The sequence below is a fragment of the Coffea eugenioides genome, chromosome 8 (genome assembly GCF_003713205.1).
Source record: "Coffea eugenioides isolate CCC68of chromosome 8, Ceug_1.0, whole genome shotgun sequence".
NCBI classification, from domain to species: domain Eukaryota; kingdom Viridiplantae; phylum Streptophyta; class Magnoliopsida; order Gentianales; family Rubiaceae; genus Coffea; species Coffea eugenioides.
In genome coordinates this window covers 4459229-4480671 of record NC_040042.1, presented here as the reverse complement: position 1 = coordinate 4480671, position 21443 = coordinate 4459229, and the positions used below count along the sequence as shown (strand labels likewise).

Below are 21443 nucleotides of genomic sequence, written 5' to 3'. Positions count from 1 at the left end.
CAAGGTGACTTTGTTAAGTTATTGAAGGGTCCAAGTGTAGTAGCAAGGCTCTTCAGATGGGAGTGCTTTATAAACTTTTATCTCAACAAAGAAGCTGTATTGCCAAATATAAGCATTATGAAGCTAGTCTGGGTTGTGGAAGGTTGAGGTAGTTTTGAATTTGACTTCTGTGCTTCCTCCCATCTGTGATCGTACTGAAAGTGAGTATTCTATTCAAAGGCTTAACCAATGCCAAAAATGTATAGAAATATGTAGGGGAAAATCCTTTTAATTAGTAACCCATCACAGAGAAAAATTTATCTTGGATGCTTGTTTCTTACTTTTCCACGTGTTACCAAATTTATCAAATTTTCTTTTGATGCATACTTTTCTTGATCAAATTTTATTGATCAAATTTTCTTTAACACAGTTTCTCTCTACAAGCTTCCATAGTCAGTTACTGCTCATATCTTTGATTTTTTAGATGCTATGTGAATTACTTTTTATTGGTCATGGTTTTTCTGTGACTCAGTCTTGAAGAGCTTTTTGTATCATCTCAATGCCAACACTTTTGTCTGGTTAAAGGTGTATATATATTTGATTGTTATCCGTATCGTGTATGTGATGTAGAGGTGGTTTTTTGTCAAATTCAAATAGTTACCTAGTGTCATTCGTTTGACCGTGCAGTTTAAAAGTCTCGTCATTTGGTATTTTTGGAGATTTGGCTGTCAACTACTGGCTTTTCAAGCTAGTATGTCTCTCAGGTATCCTTATTTCATTAAAGGCTCATTTCCAATGCATTCATCTGCAATTGTTTGCACTGATTTGCATCCTTGGTGACCGAATACAGATTTTATGACCCAAACTTTTGGGAGCATCAATGAGAAGAAGCAGCTCCAGATTTATGGTTTCTCATTGTGAGATATTTAAAAATAGATACAAAACACCTGTATTGACGCTGTCTAGGATGGCTGATTGCGAGTAAAGAATAAGGTGTGATTCAGTCCCCCCTTCCTCTGCAATCTTAAACATGTATTATCCATGTTTGCTTTCTTTCTTTTCTTATCTGGGATGTCACTATGTGGATGGAAGGTTTCAGCATGCTATGCAAAGCGTAGTCTTCTTTAAACTTGCATTATCATCCAATGCATTTTTAATAAGATTGTAGAGAATTCATGCATTTGTATCAGTTGTTCCATATGGTAGACATGATTACTGAAGAAGCTGCTATTGAGTATTGATGTACCTTAAGACAAGTGGCTCCATTTACTTGTCTTGGCTGTTGATAAGAATGTTTCCTAACGTGATCAAAGTAAAGTGACTTAAGATTATTCCTTTTTGCCGGTTTTACTAATAACTCCTAATAGAGCAGCTTGTCGTGGAGCATGTGCTCTAGGCTATAGTTTATGAAATGTCAAAAATTTTCTGACATTTTAATTCATAATTGCCATTGTAAGTTTCTTGAATCTGTCATATTATTCACAATCAAATACAAGCATAGATTCATTTAATGATATCAGTTTGAAATTTGATTGCTATTTGCTAGGTGGTGCAGCAATTATTACTGGGAATTACAATGAAAATCTCAGGATGCTAATGGGTTATCAGGAATTGTGAAGGAAAAGAGTTCGGGATGGGAATTTGCTATCTCTATTTACATTTTCTGGTGAGTGAACTTTTTTAGCAACACCTATATACTCTCCTCTCAACTATTTCAGCATCTTTAAGTTTCCCATAGAATTTCAGGTTTTTTGTTTACTTTGTTTCCCAAAATGAGAGGGAACCATTATTACTCTAAATATTTAAAGTATATGGTTTTGTATCTCTTTCAAGTACTCAGTAGTTCTCCCTAGTGGATAGAATGTTCCTGTAATGTCAATGCAATTTTTGTCATGCTTCTTCTCTGTTTTACATATTTCTTTTTTCTGTTGAAACAAAAGAGAAACGTCATGAGATTTGGTAAAGGAACAATAATAATTATGCATGATGAATGTTTTAACTATGCCCTCAGAATAAAGCATGCTAGTAAGTGCTACATATAAAGCGCAGAAGTATTCCTGTATCATTCTGGATGATGAGCAATGACTAGTAAAGATGAAGAACATATGTATATGGACTTGCTAACCAAGATGAGCATACAAGATACTTTTTTAGCAGTAGTTTCTTTACAAGTTCTTAAATGCAAATTGAGGTTTAAGTTTGGATGAAGAAAGTCCTAATCAGTTTATTTATTCTTTTGTTTTCTGCAAAGTTAAATGCATCCAGATGACAAAGACATACTAGAGCTTGAAATCTGGGAGATAATTTAGCAAGAATTAGATGTTACTAGGTGAACATTATTTGTTTGAAAAGGAACTGTTTTAGCCTGGCAAATGCATGAAACATTGAGGTATAGTTTACTGTTTCTTAAGAAAAAATTAAGTGGCACATGGATTGCTGTAAACTATGGTGGTGTTAAATGAACTGGTCTTAATTGTGCAAGTTTTTAAATGATAATACTAATGATAGATGAAGTTTCTAGAAAGTTAAGAGGACCTAATTTTGGATACAACAGGTAGTACTCTCAATTTATGTGTGAGATAGGAACAAGTTAAAGCAGTATAATTGGAAAGAGTCCAAGAAATTTAATCTCCATACTTACTCTTCAGCAAAAGCCAGTGGTAGAGCACTTTTGGACATATTTTTGTCTGTTTTGGATAAATTGGTACTCATCTTTAGCATGGGATATTTGCGATGACGGTAAGACCAGAGAGTGAGAATGGAATGGGTGAATATGCTGAAGGTGGGATGGATTTAGAAAGGACATCTTGATGTGGAAATATGTAAACAGAAGAGAACTCTCTGTTTTTGGGAACATTATTGTCTATAGAGACGCAAAATGCTTTCAAAGTAGATGCCAGAAATCATTTTTGGTTTGTTAGAAAGAGAATTCATGTTGAGAGACTCTGGAGCGAAGTTCTTGACTTGGCTTTTCCTCCTAGTTTTTGCAACCTCACTTGCTCTTTTTGCATTCCAGAAGGGATTAATTTTTTATTCCCCAGAAGGGATTAATTATTTAAGCATAATGCGAACCTGCCCATTAAAGATAATAGATACTGTTATAGAATCACAAAGGATTGTTCTTTCAAATTAGTGGGTTCGAAGAACCTGTTTCATGGTCTAAGTGAGAGGTGCTCATTTTCTAAGGGTGGTTAAAGAAGTTGAGTTCACCATTTAAGAATGTACACGCTTGCCAATTCGTTTTTGTGCATTTGTGTCATTCACTTTTGTCATTAATGGTTTTGCTTTTGTTTCCTTCAAACTTTTGCTTTATGCAGTTTATAGTGTAATCTGGAAAATGCATGTATCAATGTTGGCTTATGAGATGACATTCTATGAAAACTTCTGCTATTGAGTCAAGCACAATTAGCACCACCTTCCTTTTCTCTGTTATCCTTCTAACTGCTGTTTATAGTTTGTCGATTTTCTGTTTATAGGTGGTTTTGCAGATGCTACATTGGTTGATTGCAGTATGTTACAGAAAGATCTTTGATGTCATCTTATCCTCCTTCCTCCCTTATCTCTCTCTCTCTCTCTCTCTCAAGTGATTCTGATTCTGCCCAACTGCTCCTTCCATTGTTCTAGGTCGAGTGCATTGTATATTGGTTTCTATTATTTACCTATTTAGCAGAAATAGTACAAGGCAGAAAAACTTTTGTCATACTTCCTCCTCAGTCCTCTCACTTTCTCCCTCTCTCTCTCTCTCTCTCTCTCTCTCTCTCTCATGCTTGTGTGTGTGATGCTAGCAAATAACTTGCACATGATGGATATTCAGAAGTTTTTAAAGGTTTGATAGTTAGATATATATATTAATTCGGTAATCAAAGACTCTGAAATGAAATACATGAGATGTATTTTTTTGTAATCACAGCTACGACTATTGACGTTTCGAAAGTTAATAAAGTTTACATGGATTGATTATGTTTAAATATCAAACTAAGAGCTTGTTATTGGGGCGCTTGAACAACAGTTGAAAAAATACAGCAATCGAAGGGTTAACCTACAAAGAAGATTTTTCTACTTCTGCTCCAACAAACAAAATTTTCAGGAATGTATCTGCAGTGAACAGTTTCATGTACATAATTATTTAATGATAAATAGATTCATTCACTCTCTGGAAGCAAATCATGGTGGAGTGTATATTTGGTTGATAGTACAATGCAAGCTTAACTTTCTTTGGTTTTGTTTTGATTCTGTTCAAGATATACTAGTGTATGATATCAGGTGTCTCTATTTGTAATGGCAGGAATTGCAGCATCTTTAACTGTTGAGCAATGACTGTTGCTTCTTCCTGGGTGGAGGATTCTGTTGGTTGTCAATGATACGCTTTCTGGAATTGTAGTTCAGAAACTTCCTCAGAAATTCAGGTGACTGCTAAATGTTGTAAATCTTCAGATAAAGTTTTGATTATTTTTGTATGACAAGCATTGCAGAGTATGTAAATATGTAAGTATGCCTGAGCAGAATGTTAATGAGCTTACTGTAGCAGAATATCAATGTTGAGTTTTTTGTTCAGCATTCAAGGCGCATGCAACAGTCAAGTGTGAGTTTTCAAATCATCCAACTGGTTTTTGGACAGTCGAAATTGGTACTGAATGTCAGAGCAAGAAATACATCATAGTTTTGAAAGTTCAAGTTTTACTTTAATTTTCTTCCATGCATTTCCATGCTTGGAAGTTTGTCATGAATGTAAAGTAGACAGCTTTATTAGAAAGGTTCCATAAATGTGTGACTAGGAGTTTCATCTACAAGAAACGTTTTGATATTTCAAAGACAAATTTTAGCAGGACCACAACGAAAGTTAGCAAAGCAAGCATGTCTTATCCTACCTTGTCATCTGCTTCCTATGATTATTGAATAGTAACAGTGTGAGTTAATTAATTACCTTTGTTGACTTCCTTGCAGTTCCATGATTTGAAGTATCGCTAAATCTATGCCTAACCTTAGATAGAACTCTGAGTAAATGGATGTTATTGGTATTGTCAACTAGGACCCTGTAACACAAGCAAATTGCAGTATCCAATTTACCATATTCGCATTGCATGGCACAGTTGCAATTGTACATTTTGTTTGACCTTTTAAGCTGCTGCACTGATTTTTTCTTCTAGGGATATGCCAAGTGCTCTGTTGCTAAGTCGATCACTAGGTAAGTATACTTGCCAACCTTTGCTTAATAGATAGAGATCAATATTCAATAATGTATGATAGGACCAGGCTGCAATTTGGTCAGTATGTAGCCTTAGGGGTTAGAATAGGTTTATACTGTATACTAAAGCAGAGACTGCTAGAGGCTTGGACCCTAGGGATTTAATTAAGGCTTAACAGTTAGCAGTACTAGTCATATGAGTTACTCGGAGGCCTAAATTTAGCGTTAGTTAGGTAAGTCATATACAGACCACATAATGATTCGAGCCTTTGCTGTTAAAATATGTGGCCTTGTGTAGTTAGTGGCTTAAATTGCACGAAAGTAAACTTACCTAATAGGTAACAAACATCTGACTTGAATCATAGTGCATTTAAACTCCCTTACGATCATTACAGTTCCTTTAATTTTCTGATATACAAAGGCCCTTGCGTGTAACTTGAAATCTATTGAGAAAAAGTAAATAATGTTTTCAGAATGTCATATTCTAGATTTGTTTCTTTTTTTAATTCTATTGATTCATATTCATCACTATTTAATGATTCCTAAATACATTATGAAATTTTGTAATTGAGAACTTTATTTGAATATAAAAAATATGTCCACGGGAAAGTTTCTTCTTTTGATTAATTTTCTTTTTCTCCTTTACGAATTCTTCTTATTTGCCAGGAGGACAAAGTGAATTGTGCCAGAGCAGCTCACAAATGAGTAGGAATGAGGACGTCTTAGGCCCTAGAATTCTAGAGAATGGTCATAAATGCCTGGATATATTACATGGTAATAACACCTAATTGTCATCCTCATTCTTTTTTCCAACCTGAGTTTCATCTTATTGCTATCTACAAAGGTATACAACAACATCACAGCTAGTGAGTTTACTAGGCGCCAGAAGATGAGTTAAGAAGACTGATATGAAGTAGTCGATGTCTCCCTGCATCTCTTTGATAATTTTAAGAGTCTCTTTCTGGCAGAGTTGTTTAGCTTTCCTCCATCTAGTTTGGTTGATTATTATTATATGATGCTGCACCAGACCTGCACTACTCCACTTGTGTGTTTTTTCCAAGAAAATTGGGCAAACAATGCTAAGTAGAACTGCACCAAAACAGAAATGGCACTTGGACACTCAAAAAGAGGCATGGCCCAGTATATAATTAACAAGAAGAAATTCTACAAACAGCCCCACTACAACTTGAGGGAAAAAAAAAAGAAAGATGATTAACGCTTAAACTTGGATGCCTGTCTTGTCTCACGTAGATAACGTTTTAACAAATCTTATCTATGACTAAGATTTTGTTTCTTAAGGAAGTCAATGAAGTGATGAAGATTTTTCCTACCCTCAAAATCAATACATAAGGAAAATTTATCTTATAATTAGTGACTGCAGATGCTTTCATGCTTAAATATTCATGAAGTTTCAAGACTGCCCTGAAAGAAGATGAAGAGTGTATTAAACACTTTCTATAAGGAACAAGATTTCGATAGACCAATTTATATTATTAATGAACAATGATATACACGAAGTAGTCAGCTATATTTGTACATGGCAGACCCACCTAAAGGTGCCAAAGACGATGCCTGGTGGCATGATACTGCTTCAATTTGGAGATGACTCCATAAATATGTAGGATTTTGACAAGATTTTGGTTCCTCTGAGCTAAAGTAAAAAGTGGAATGATTCTCGGCCACCCTGCCCGGTGGTTCTGCTCCCGACAGAGTTTCCAACAGCAAAATGGAAACAGGAGAAAACTTTATCTGACATGCATAATTTCTACTACTACCTAGTGGAATGTTTATATACTGAAACCTTCAGTTTGAGAAGTGGGTAGAAATCTCATCCTAAAACGTCTTTCCAGAACGAACTGCTGGCTTCATCGTTCACGAGACTATTCCAATCATCGAAGACATTGGACTGCTCAGGTGCTTCTGCGGGTATAGAACTGTGTTTGAAGCTTTCAAACGGGTTGATGATGGAACTCTCAGGTGTCGCTGAAACTAATGACGGGAGAGAATATTCCGAGTTATACATGTTGCTGGAGACATTAAAGCCGTCACCAAGAATTGGACCTGGAGTGATTTGACCATCTAAGCATGGCAAAGAATGTGAAGTGGAAGTCTGTTGTTGATTCAGTAGTGGAGAAATATTGCAGAAACTTGTATTCATGGACTGTGCTTGTAAGGGGTCAACGGTGAAGTCGGTGTTTGTGCCGTCGAAAAGCCGGTTAAGTTGGATAAGATCTGCCAAGTTGGTGTTTCCCTGAATATATGGAAGAGGATTTGGATTTATAGCTTGCATCATGTTTTTGAGGAGTTGGAACTTGATCAAGTCATTAGCATTTGCCTGTAAGTTAAGAGCAGCATCCAAAGGATTGATGAAATTGTACAGATCAGAAACTGATAAGAGCTGAGCCTGAGAAAGATTAAGAAGACTAAAATCAGGAATTGGCTTGTGAGTTGTCGGGTCAATGCCCCTCCTTAGCAGCTTCTTCTTCAAATGCGTGTTCCAAAAATTCTTGATTTCGTTGTCAGTTCGTCTAGGAAGGTGAGCTGCAATTCTTGACCACCTAAAACCACATGTTAAATAAGACGAAGGTTGAGTGCAGAAGTTTTTCATCATTGATAAAAATAAAATGACAGAAAGTGAAAGAAGATAAATTACTTGTTTCCCAGTTGCTTATGGAGGGCTATGATAGCTGCTTCTTCTTCAGCCGAGAAGCCTCCTCTCTTAATACCAGGCCTCAGATAATTTGTCCATCTTAGCCTGCAACTCTTGCCGCACCTATTCAAGCCTGCTTGCTTGGGAAGAGCCTGCCAGTTCCCCTGGCCATGCTTTTCAATATATTCAACCAACCTTTGGTCTTCCTCAATCGACCATGGCCCTTTCTTTACACCTTTTTCTGGAGGCCTCACCATGCTGCGAGGATGAAAGACAGAGACAAAAGCAAAGAAGAATAGGAGATATATTGACTGAATGTATAGGTAAACCGGGACAGCTCATAGTTGTACATATGAAGATTTAAAGAGAGAGAACATGATTTTTTTTTTTTAATGATTAAGTGGAAGACATTTTTCTCATGAGAAGGTCAAAATCTTTACTCGATTATTTTAAATGTTGCTTCCAAACTGAAGTTAAAAACAGAAACAAGTCTTCTAGCAACCCTTTTTTCTTTGTAAAGGAAGAGCTAGGCTCCTCACCACCAATTGGATGCAGAAATTAAAATAAGGTTTAGGTGGTGACTGTTGCTTGCATTGTGGGGGGTAGGGGTAGAACTTGCACTGTGACTGTTCCTCAGAACACGTATGTTGAAAGGTATCCATCATGACTACTTTTTTAACTTTTTCCACAAAGTTTGAAGGATGAAACTTCTTAGCATGGATGACCAAAAGAAATAATGAGCCACTACTGAGATTATTTGAGTACATAGTAGTATTTGCGTTATAGTAGGATTGATATCTGATAGTATAATATTTTCATCAAGGCAAAATTACTAAAATATTGCAAAATATCACTTTTCTCAACCCTTTTTTTTTTGGGGGTCAATCTGCCCTTGCATTATTTCTAGTTCGTTTAATCTGCTTCATTTAACCAAATTTTTGAATTGGTTTGTTGACCATTGGTGCACTTCACTCTTTCATTAATTTTTTTTTTTAACGGCAACCCTATGCACAGGGTGGGGATGCCAGCCCCTAATTTTATTAATCAGCACACTCTTTCATTAATTGCTCATTGTTTACTCTGCAAATTTGCCATATTGAAGATAATCTCATTTTAAAAAGTCGAGAGTTCAAGCATATATATCTACTTCTATTCTAGATAGTTTCCTGAAAAATCCCTATTTTTTAGTACAAGTTTTACTACTACTTGAAATTTCACAGTAATCACCATTGATATAATTTTCCAGCTTTTACGCGGGGTGGAAAATGTTACAATGACTAGAGATAATAAATGAGTCTGCGGTGCGCGGAAGTTGCATGCTACTTTTACATGGGTTTTATCGATTTCGACGACCGAAGAGAATAAATGGAAAATAAGAAATAGCACGACGACCTTACCAATTATCTAAACGACTTTGGCAATTTAGGCTGTGTTTGAAATTCTTTTCAATTTCTCTAATTGTGTAGATTATTTAGGAAATATTTGAATATGTGATGTGACTCACTAATTGATTTAGTTTTTAAAATACATTTAGATATATAATTGGGTAAATTACAAGTCCATATATTTCTTATTCAATCCAAACAACTAGAGTGATGTTGATGGATTTTTCAAATTCTTCATTAAATTTCTCAATCCAAAGGAAAAGGACTTTGCCAATTACTTGCTCCATACGGTTTAGCTAACATAGCAAAGACTTCATTTTAATGAGTTCACACATTTTTATTGACCTCAAATCTACAAGGTTTTATATCTTCGGTCATAAATATTCTTGAATAGTAATTCTTTTATGAGATTCCAACAATAATGCAACTAGTCTTTGTTTTTTTTTTTTTCTGAAAACGTTAACATTAATAATATTGAGTGTGTTTGGATAGTAAATTATTTGAGATAATTTTGTAAAAAAAATACTGTAGCACTTTTTCGATATAATGCATGTGAGATAAAAAACAGATTCAAAAATGTGTTGATGATGCAAGCAAGTCAGTGCGTGTAAATAAAATGGAAATAATGTCAGTCCTCTTATACAAATTGATTATTTCCATTTATTAGCTTCTCTCTTCTTGTTTTGAGTTATGACAGCTAATATACTACATTCAACATCAATAATCAAATGATTAGCTTGGCTGCTGCTCGTATTTTTATTTTTTTCCAAAATCATGCATCTTTAATCCTCACTATCACATCATCGAAAATGTTATCAATTTGTCATTTCATTACCAGTTTCACATCTTCACGCATTCAGGCTTGATTAATTTCATTGCAAAATGACAGGTTTCTAACTGCCTATTTGAATGTGGCTAGCTGCGATGAATTGTTGAACTTCTCTCCCCAACAAAGCTCTTTTGGTTTACAATGAACACTAAAATAAATGTTTTTCTTTTCTTTTTTCTCCCTTTTAATCCTTTTCTTTCTTTGAAAGAGGAAAAAAAAAACACTTTTAATCTACAAAATTGGATGAAAATATTACCACATTCTATTGCTCTATCTCACGTCTAGTATGCATGGACACACCTGGATAGGTATATGTATTTCTCAAATTATTTATGCCACTATAAAATTGAGACCATGAGACCATACCAAACTTGCCTTTGTGGTATGAAATAGATGTAGGGTGTCTTTGTAATTGGTGGATAACCAACTCAATTTGTAATTTTCATTATCTTTATCCCCCAGCATGAGATCTGCAAATACGTATTGGATTCTCATGAACGGGAAACGAGCAATTAGCATATTCAAAGCATATTTAGAAAACTGTGTCTTGACAGTGATGCTTGAAATAATGAATTTTAATTTAACCATTCTCTGGTAGACTATTTAAGTGAACAAAACATTAATTATATGTACAGTATAGATCTGCTGCTTTGACTGCTATAACAGATCAGAACCTCTTGCAATTTTTTTTTTTTTAAAATTATTTTTACCAAGACTTCTTTTGAAGATTTGCGTAATATGACCAATTCTTCTGGGATCTAGTATTGTCTCTGATTTTTTTCCAATAGTGTAAGGACAAAGCAAAAGCATTACCATGCAACGTGATGGTTCTGGGATATCTAGCATCTTTCATATGCATGTATCTGCATGGCCAAGTTCGCTTGTTTTTGTAATTAAATTGGTGAGTGTCCATTTAACTATTAGAAATGACTTCAATTATGCGAAATATTTTGCCCTCTTATCTTGGAACTTTACAAAATTGCGAACAAATATCCTTTCAAATTTTTTTTTACAGATTTGGTCCCTCTACAACGGAGCCATCCAAAAATTCAAAGCACACCCGCCAAGATTTTATGCATGACATATATAACACTGGTGGATGCAGGTGGTAGGGGTACCAAATGGGGTAGCCACCCAACCTAGACTCTAAAAATTCTTAAATACCTCTTTGAAAAATTAGAAAATTTTTTGATAGCCTTCTAACAAATAGACTTTGCCCGCTAAGATTTAAGAAACTCTATTATACCATGTTCAAATGTTAAAATTAAAATCTCAAGTTTCGATCCCAAAGCAGTGATATAAAGTAACTATATATTAACTTTAAGGGCAAATTACACTTTATTCCCCTGTGATATAACTAATTTTTATATAACCTCCATCTAGTTTTAAAAGCTATATATAACCCTCTCATAGTTTGGATTAAAGTGTTAAAGTGATGAAAATGATCATCCGTAATGGAACCTTTAAAAATGTCAAAACTACCCTTGTTTAAAAAGTAAAATGGCTTAAGTGACCAAAATATATAAACGTAATATGCATGACACTCTAATTTTGTGTGGTTCTATATTTTACCATATTACCCTCTTATGATTTAGTTCTTTACCATATAATCTCCTTATGATTTTCAATATATATACATAACCGCCCTATGGTTAATAAATAATTTTTAACTTTACATAAGGGTATTTTTGACATTTTAGTTGACTCCGTTATAGATTGTAAATTCCATCACTTTGACGCTTTAATTCAAACCATAAGGGGGTTATGTATAGCTTTTGAAATTATAGGGAGATTATGTAATAAAATACTAAATCACAGGGGGTAAAGTGTAATTTGCCTTAACTTTAAAAGTTCATTATAAACTCTATTGGGCAATGTAGTACCATTTAGTTGTGACAGGGGGCTAATAATAGAGATATATTAAGTTGATTGTCGTTTGTACTTGAATTAAGTAGAGATCTAGCGTGAATTCGTGTGTATGTCATTATTAAAGTAATGAGAATCAGCCTGGAAATCATCTTATATGGTTCGCCTTTTGGTGCGTACTTACTAAATTAAGTTACCATGTCCAAGAACTATTTTCCACGGGTGACCCAACAAAGTTAAGGTAAATTATTAATTATTGTATCCACTTAAATCGAGAAATTAAACTATTAAATTGGAAATCATCACATTCCCTATAAATGGTAAATATTCTGCCACATCAGCTACAGAAAGTAGTTTGAAAAGTATCAAATGATTGGTCAAATAGTATCAACTGATTTCCTAACCACCCAAAGAGAAAAGAAACAGCTACAAGTTAAGCAGGCAGTCATATAATGACCCTTGTAACATTAAATCAGCCGCCATTCAGAGAGATTGTGCCAACTTTTGCCCGCTTATTTGTTATATTTCCACTATGAGAAAAGGGTAGTTTTTATTTTTGGGGGGTACAAAAAAAAAAGTATAGTTAAAACGACCACCATATATAATTAACATTGACCTTCTAATTAATCAAAAAATGGAAAGAATAGATATTGAGTGAAGAACTCAAACCATAAAAAAAAATTGTCAAAAAAAAAGGATAAAAATGATGTGCAAATAATATGTTACCTCCTAGCAAAGCACATATGCCAATTCAAAGGCAATACGAGTCAAAATCATGACCCTTGTCACCTGAGTTGTTGGTAATGTTTCTCACTGCCTCGTCAGTTTCTTGTGGTTGAATGCAATTTACGTATTACCCTACCAGTTTCCATGCAGCCGAAAACTTTTACCACAAAAAAAAAAATAATTTACAGTTGAAGCAGAATTTCACTGAATTTCCGTAGTCCTTATCCTTGACTTCCATAAAAGGTTCTTTATGCCCCTTAATCAACACAGTTGACATCACTACTACGATTTTGTCAATAGATCGAAATGGGTGGTTAGGAAGTTGGGTCAGATTTGCTGGGAGGTCATCCGGGTTCCTTACCTGAGTCGCTTGAATAATGGTAAGTCCTATAATCATCATTAATCTTTTTCTTTTTCTTTTCTTTGAATAAAAAATATCATTTCATTCATAAATCTGCACTAATGATAGAAAAATAATCGTCGAATATCATAAAAACAACAAATTTGAAAGATTTACATATACACCAGATCTGCGAAAATTGTAAATAAATCTCCAACCTATTCCAAATGATATCAATCTCTTCGAACTCAATTGGTGTCATGATCTCAATCTCCAACTCATACCAGTGCCAACCAGAGAAAGAAAAGTAAATGGAGTGATTTAGGTATGGATATTTTTTTGTTCATTTTTTGGTTTTTCTCTGTGCAATTTTTACATGTCTAGTGCAATATACTGTAATACTGTATCAAATCGTTGCTAGTATTTATAGAAAACAACAAACAGAGTTATAGATGGATATCTTTTCCTTGCAAATCAGCTAATCTATTGTTGCTGTGCTTTGGATATAAGTCGACTGATTCAATCATTAAATCATTGACAAAACTAGTGACCCATCCATCCGAACCTTTTGCTAGGTTTCTTGCGGAGTTGGATTTAGTAACTGTGGCTAATATACTACATTCAGGTCAATAATCGAATGACTAGCTTGACTGCTCGTATTTTATTTTAGAGTTTTTCTAACGGATGCTTATAGGGCATTCGTTAACACACCTAATATTCATCTAACCAATCATATGTATATGTATACTAACAATTATTATTTTCTCTTATATTTATATATTTTCTCTATTTAATCTTGCTTACCCTCTCTTATATTTATTTATTTTTTCTCTAATTAATTTTATATTTTTAAAAATATAACACATGAAATACATTTTAACGAGAGTGCACCCGTTAGACAAACCGTTTATTTTATTCCACAATCATCTTTAATCCTTAAAGTCACATCATGGAAAATGTCATCAGTTTCGTCATCTCCTAATAGATTCACGTCTTCTTGCATTTTGTCTTGATTAATTCATTTGGAAATGAAATGTTTCTAACTGCTTACTTGAATTGACTGCTGTGTATTGTTTATACTCCCTCACCAACCAAGCTTTCAGTTTACAATGAGCACTAAAATAAATGTTTTCCTGCTTTTCTAATTTCAGAATTTTTTCTCTTTTTTTTTCAAGAAAAGAGAAAAGCAATCTTTTTGCTTTCACACACATTTATACCATTAGAACCGAAATATTAGAGGTGGCAAAATGGGCGGGATAGGCGGGATTTGCTTGGGTTTAAGATGGAACCGAGTCATATGGGTTTGGGCCCAACCTTACCCATATATGTTTTGGGACTAACTTGGGCGGGATCACTTTGGGATGGGTTTAGATTGATCCCGCCCAATACCCAAATCTATTTTCTACATATTTTTTTCCTTTAATTTATTTTTTATTTTTTTAATATAATTTTAATATTTTGATTTATTAAATTTCTTTTAGTTTTATTAAATAAACATGCAAGTGCTTTATACTCAGGATTATCACCAAAAATTGGATTAACAAATAAAGGAAAAGATAGATATACAATCATGACTATAAAAATTGTTAAAAATAATTTTTGAATCTAAGACTCCGTTTGGATTGGCTATTTTTTCAAAAAATAAGTTTTTCAAATACAATGTTACAGTGATATACAATAACTCAAAAAACATCCCATCCATATTAGTATATCAAATATTTCAAAAAAATTTTATAGTACAAATTTTTCATATACACTACTACAATAAAATATTTCAAAAACAACCCCCAAAAATAGTTAATCCAAACGGAGCCCTTGCTATTTGAGCCCAATGGGTACCCAAGTATTTTCCAAAATTTCCCATCAATTAATGGGTACAATTGGGATTTGTCCCATTTTAAACCCAATATCAAATTCCAATACCCATCCCGCCCAAAGTCTCAATGGGCATGGGTAACCCATTGGGACTTGGGACAAATTGCCACCTCTACGAAATATATATCCCACAGTTGATCCATACCGTATGAAAACAATACCTCACTGATTGCTCTAAGGTGTGATGTTACTGATGTATGCAGTAATTTTAGGTTAAATAAGGAAAAATGATCTGCAATACGTAATGGATTCCCCAATATAAGATCTGCAATACGTAATGGATTCTCATGAAAGGGGGAGGACCAATTAGCATATTCAAACAATTAGAAAAACTTGTGGCCCGACAATGATACTTGAAACAATATATCTGCAGATTTGACTACTGTAACAGAAGCTCTTGAAATTAAAAATTAATTTTAACAATGACTACTGTTTATTTGATTAAGAGTTACGTAGTTTGACCAATTTGTCTGTAATCTAGTTTTGGCTCTAATTTTTTAATGCTGCAGGGGCAAAGCTCAGGTATTACCATGCAACGTGATGGTTTTCGGATATCAACGTCGGTTTGCTTCTCCATATAATTAAACTGTTGAATATCTAAATAACTCCCATTATGGCAAAAAATATTTTACAAAATTGCAAGCAGTATTTTGAACAAATCCACCTAATTCTTGCAGCTTTTTTTTTTTTTTTTTTTTGTATTTCGTTCGTTTTCGCCCCATTATCTAAGGGAAAGTTTTTAGCTCGAGTTTTTATGTATGCCACATATTAGCTGTATATCAACTTTGATAAGAGTATATTTTACGTATTTTTAGTGTGCTTTATTGGTTAGTTTTGGTGTGTTTTATTTAGTTTTATAAATAATTAACTAAGATTCTAGTGAAAATATGCATTTTGTGGTTAAAGTGTGAAAATTGCATTTCTATGGATTTTTATGGTAAAAATTTCATATTTTACAGGTTTAATGATTCAATCATCAAATGGAGACCATTGAGAAGATATTTGGATGATTGATGATGATTTAGAGTGATGAAAATAAAATATGAAGTGTAAAAGGAAAAATGCAATTTGAGGACAAAAGAATCAAACAAAAGTCAGCTTTGGCATCTGTTGGTATTTTGGCTATATCTTGGGCTACATATGTTGGATTGAAATGATTTTTATACCATTTTGAAACTAAGAGATGTATCTACATTTGGTATGAAGACATCAAAGTCCAATTCAGCCGTTTTCATAGTCCAAAAGTTGAAATACCGAAATTCAACTCAGCTGTCCAAAGTTGAAAATAGAGCTCTGACCAGTCTTTAGTATTTTGGTCATATCTCGGTCTAAAGAGCACCAAATGGGATGATTCTTAAGGCATTGGAAAGCTAACTCAAAGGGCTACAACTTCTATGTTTTACACAAGAGCTAGTTCGGCCTCCATTATCGAGCAAATAGCAGTTGAAGTAATATCAAATGCACAGAAGTGAAAACGTGGCTCAGTGAAAACGTTGCATGAATCCGCGTTTTCTCAAGTCGCGTATTCCTCAATTGCAGCTGCAACTTGCTCAGAAAATTGTGTTTTACTCACACAAACTTTTTGGTCCATTTTTCCTACAAGAATATCGATGGAAATAGCCCAAGACAGCTGCAAAAGAAGCTTTACAACTCATTCTAGCTTGTTTATGGGCTCAAGACACGATTTAACACCTTGTTTCTTGCAAGAAATTTCTCTATAAATAGCTGCCTTGGAGAACCATTTTGATAACTTTGGTAGGCTAGAGAAACTCCACAAAAATGTAGTCTTCACTAGTTTTTCTTAGTTCATTAGCATAGAGCAGTTAGTGTAGTTTATTCATCTTGTATTTGTAGTTAGATTTGGATGAAGATTGAGGAGCAAAGATGAAGAGGTTGATCTCATGTGACAAGGGTGATATCTCTTCTACTACTTTCTCTCTTGTATTGGATTTCATGTTTAATTATAATACAAGTTGGCTTTGTGTTTTTATTATGTTTAGTTAAAGTTTATGCCTAGAGTTATGGTTAAACTTGCTATATTTTGTTTGTGATGTTTACTTGACTACTTGGTGATATTATTTTGAGCAAGTTATTTATCACTTTTGGTTATCTAATCATGATTAACTGGCCATTAATTATGATAATCTTAAGGTGTTAAGTTTGCAATGAAAATTGAAATTTAACATTAGTTCAAAGAAGTGATAAGCCTAGGGAGTACACTTACGAGAGTAGAGGTGCACCTATGTGGCTTTAGTGACTTGTTTCATGTAATTTCATAGAATAAATGAGCTTGTAATTAATATCATAACCACGAGAGTAGGTATGGTTTAGCTACAAGTATAGTTGATTCACTACAAGAGTAGGTTTCACATACATTAGGAAATTACGCCATAACCAGTCAAGATAATAGCATTCACTTAATCAGTAATCTCATTTGCAAGAGTAGTAAGGAATTCCATACCTCTAGGAGCTTTCTAGTGTTAATTTTATTACTTTTACTTCATGCTTATAGTCTAAATAATAAAGGAATTCGAAAAACACCGGTAATTGCAATCTTCCTTGTGGGATCGACCCTTAATACCCTATACTCGCTCACGATTCGTATACTTGCGATAAATCGCGTGTGAGGTATTTAGGAATTATAAATGTAAAACTTGATTGTGGATGAGCTAAATGTTATATGTATACCCCGCGCACGTCAAACTTTAAAAAGTTCATTCACAAAATTTATTGGGCAGTGTAGTATCATTTAGTTGTGACAAGAGGCTAATAATAGATTAATTAAGTTGATTATCGTTAGTAATTAAACTATGGATAGATCTAGTGTGAATCCGGGTACATTTTGTGTCATTATTAAAGTAGTGAGAATCAGCCCAGTACATGTTTATTAAATTAAGTTAGAATCAGCCAACAAATCATCTTAAATACTACTTAGTTGATATTTATTATGCTTCTGTTCCAAACTTGAAGACATAATCCACATTTAAGGCACAGTGTCTTGGTTTAGAAGTTTATAAAGATTATAAGGTGGGGTTACTTGTGCTCCTCAATTTCATCGGACATCTTCTAACTAAAAATTAAAGTTAAGCAAAATGACAAGAGAAATAGGACGTCACTTATCCTGGTGGTCAATGAGCGTTAAGAAAATGGCTTGCAAGAGCAAAATAATTTCTTGCTTTTTTTTTTACTTCCCATCCCTATCCTTTCCCATTCCCTTTCCACCACCGACCGTCAGATCTAAGATTCGAATCCTTCTGAGCCTGACAACAAGGAGAGTTCTAAGAAAATAATTTTTTGCTTGCTGAGCTTTTTGCTACATTTATGATTCTGCTTCTAAAGATTTTAAAAATAAAAGATTCAGTCCACGACAAAAAAAAAAAAAAAAAGAAGGATCCGGAATTCAAAATTATGTCCACAAAGCTAGAGAAGCAAAAGGTGCCTATATTGGATTTCAGTAATTGAATCGATCGATTTTCCAAATTGGATTAGGTATTGAAACTACTAATATCGAGAATTTACCATTTTACCTTGAAGCAACTTCAAGTAAATCACACTTTAAAAATAATTCTTCCTTTTAGTCACGTATGGATATGGCAAGCTAGCCAGGAGATTACTAATGTTGTTTTGTTCAACAATATGCCAAATAGTACATTAATAGTTTGGTGCGAGAGTGCCTCAGTTTCTATGAAATTCAGAAAAAGTTACTGATAAAATGTTGGTGTAGAATGGAAAAAATTTGCCCTGAAACAGGTTTAGTATGAAGCTGAAAATACCTAAGGTTTATTTATTTACTTTATTTTGGAGAAAGTGGGGTGGTTTGAGGGAATTGAGGATGATAGTACTTCTGTAAAAGTTTACAAAGGAGGAATAGTACTTCTGAATTGAAAGTCTTGCTTCCAACTTAAGGTCAAATATCCAACTACTCTCTCAAGTAGGAAGAAGATTTCTTAACCCAACTATTTATCTGAAAGAAGATAGAACAGCAGGTTATATAATGATAGTCATAGTTTAAGCTTAATTACTGTTACTTCAAACACTTAAAAGCATTACTTTTTTTTCACTATTTTTAAGTATGACTCTTTTTTTTTTCTTTTTCTTTTTAACCCTTCCCCTAGTCCTTCCCTACCCCAAACCTGGCAGTCAGGGTCGATTCCTGGTCTGCCGTGCAGGAATTAAACTCCCTGTCTATTAGCCCCACATTTAGTCGTAATTTCTCTTCTTATTATTTTTGAAATTTGATAAAGGTGCATTACTTATCTGCTAATTTGCATAGGTTCAATGTTTCATCCTACGCTATAACATATGCCATCAGCTACAAAATCCATGCGGTTCCTTCTCCAATGAAGCGAAAACCTTTTGCCTCCATAAAACCAAAAGAGAATGAAGTAGACAATCGCTATATCAATTTGATCTTCATTTGGTTTGGCAGTTTAAAAAAATTCTTTCGCAGTTAAACATTTTCAGTTCATATTAATCCGGTGATTGCATCATACCAAAAAGAAATGTTTCATTTCGACTACTATGGCTTTATTTGGTAACATGTTCGAATGCCTTGGTTAGTTTAATTGCTTCATTAATTACTCCGGATGATGCATTGCACCTTTATTATTTCTCAGCAGAATTCTTTAAACATATCACCAACTGCTCTTTGAATATTGATTTGTATTGTCTACCGGGATTAAGACTTAAATGTATATAATCTCACTATTGGGTTTTCTTTAGGGAAACAAATCTAACAGCACTTAGATCCTCTCTCACAAAGGTCAAAAAGTAAAGAAAAAAAATCTTACTAACACATTGAACTACTAAGTTCTTTTTTCTTTTTTTGAGCTTTAAAAAAATTTTTTTTTTTAACACTTGAGCTGAATACAAAATAGCTCGTTCTTCTTTCTTTTCAAGTTAATCACCTGCGTAAATGAAACAAATTTATTGTTATAAACTCGGGGAAGGTTTTGAACAAATTCTTAGCACTAAGCAATTGGGGATTGGCGTCCTCCTTAATAAGAAAACGTTTATTGTCAAGTTTAGCCAATAAAAGAGAGAGATTCTACTATTTGGTTAAGACGAATGAGTAGCTGTGAAGCATGCTTTGGAGAAAACTGACCCAAAAAATTAACAAAAAATTAAAGGAAGTAATTATTATCAGAGTGGGTAGTTGTCATTTTGTGGTAAAATTATTTTAGCTTTAGCCATTCGAAATATGAACGGATATTATTGTACCATGAAATAAAAATGAAAAAGCACAAGATATTTCAGTTTAATATGACAAAATGTGCATAGGGGAAAACCCCATCACATTCCCTATGGATGGTCAAGATTCTGCCCCATCAGAAATAAATAATAGTTTGACAATCAAAGTTGGAAATGGTTGGTCAAATAGTATCAACTGATTTCCTAACCACCCAAAGAGAAATAGAAGCAGCTTTCATTTAGCAGACATTCATATAATCATAGAATTGATGGCCGGCCCCTGTGACACTTAAAATCTTAAAACTGTCATCATCCAAGGAAATTGTGTGTAGCTTTGCCAGCTTAATCCACAATGAGAAAATGTTAGAAGCATTTTTCAAACCAATTTTAATAAATTATATAAGTTATAACTTTGTAGTCTTAACTATTTTTTTTTGTGTAAGTTTTACATTATTTATAAATTGGTGCCACATAGGAATATAGCACTATTTGAGTCTTTCTTAGATTTTGCTAGTTTTTATGTTTGCATCTTAGTCAATAGCTCTAGTTGATCTCGAGTTTCAAGTTCATTAACTTAAGCCCAGAGGAAGGTTTCCAAGAGTCGTAGGCTTAAACAAAGTCGGTGGTGATGTTTGAGTTAGTTGTCCAACTTAATTAGTCTTGGTTTTGGTTGATTAATCTATACATACTAGTTGTGTTGGAACATTACTTGAAGAGTTGAATTGTGAGAACAGAGGAAAGTCTCTAAAATTATTATTTATGAGTTTTATTGTTGAAATTCGAGTTAACAAAATTGTTAAATATTTTTTGTGTGATTATTCTTCTCATCTTTCTGCATATTTTTATATGCTAGAAATTATTTTCACTGTATGTGAATTTTTTTTTTTGTGCAAACAAAAAAGGGTAATTTTATTTTGCCCTACTATAAAAATTATAGTTAAAGCGACCATAAACATATATAGGATCCTGGTCGACATGGAGAAGGTCATATAGTTATCATTGACTTTCCAATTAATAAAAAAAGGAAACACAGAGTGCTTTGATTTTCAGAAAACAATTGAATTCTTATCAATATACTCGGTTTTGGAACAAAATAATAATTAGGTGAAAGAACATAGTTATTGGGTGAGCAAGATGCTCCTATTTGCCAATCAGGAACAAGTCGAGAAGAATTCAAATCACAAGATTGATTGTTAAAGAAAGGGATGGATAATGATGTGCAAATAATGTCGCCTCCTGGATAGCACATATGCCAATTGAATGGCAATATGAGTCAAAATCTTGGCCATGTTGTTGAGTGGGCAAAGTTAAATTTACGTATGGAATTCGAACACTAACTCAGTGACGAGAGAAATCAAGATCAAAGGTTGGAACTGTCACCTGTGAAAACCGTCCAGACAGTTTCATGTATTTGGATA

The 21443-nt window shown here is 33.8% G+C and overlaps 1 protein-coding gene across 1 annotated transcript; it reads right to left on the bottom strand.

Annotated features, from left to right (window-relative positions):
- Positions 1–6638: 6638 nt before the first annotated feature.
- Positions 6639–8183, bottom strand: LOC113781141 (transcription factor MYB41-like). The gene is made up of 2 exons (XM_027327003.1): positions 7818–8183; positions 6639–7722 (listed from the first exon to the last, which is right to left on the bottom strand). The coding sequence occupies exons 1-2, from the start codon at positions 8069–8071 to the stop codon at positions 6993–6995; spliced, it is 984 nt and encodes a 327-aa protein (XP_027182804.1). The 5' UTR covers positions 8072–8183; the 3' UTR covers positions 6639–6992.
- Positions 8184–21443: the final 13260 nt, after the last annotated feature.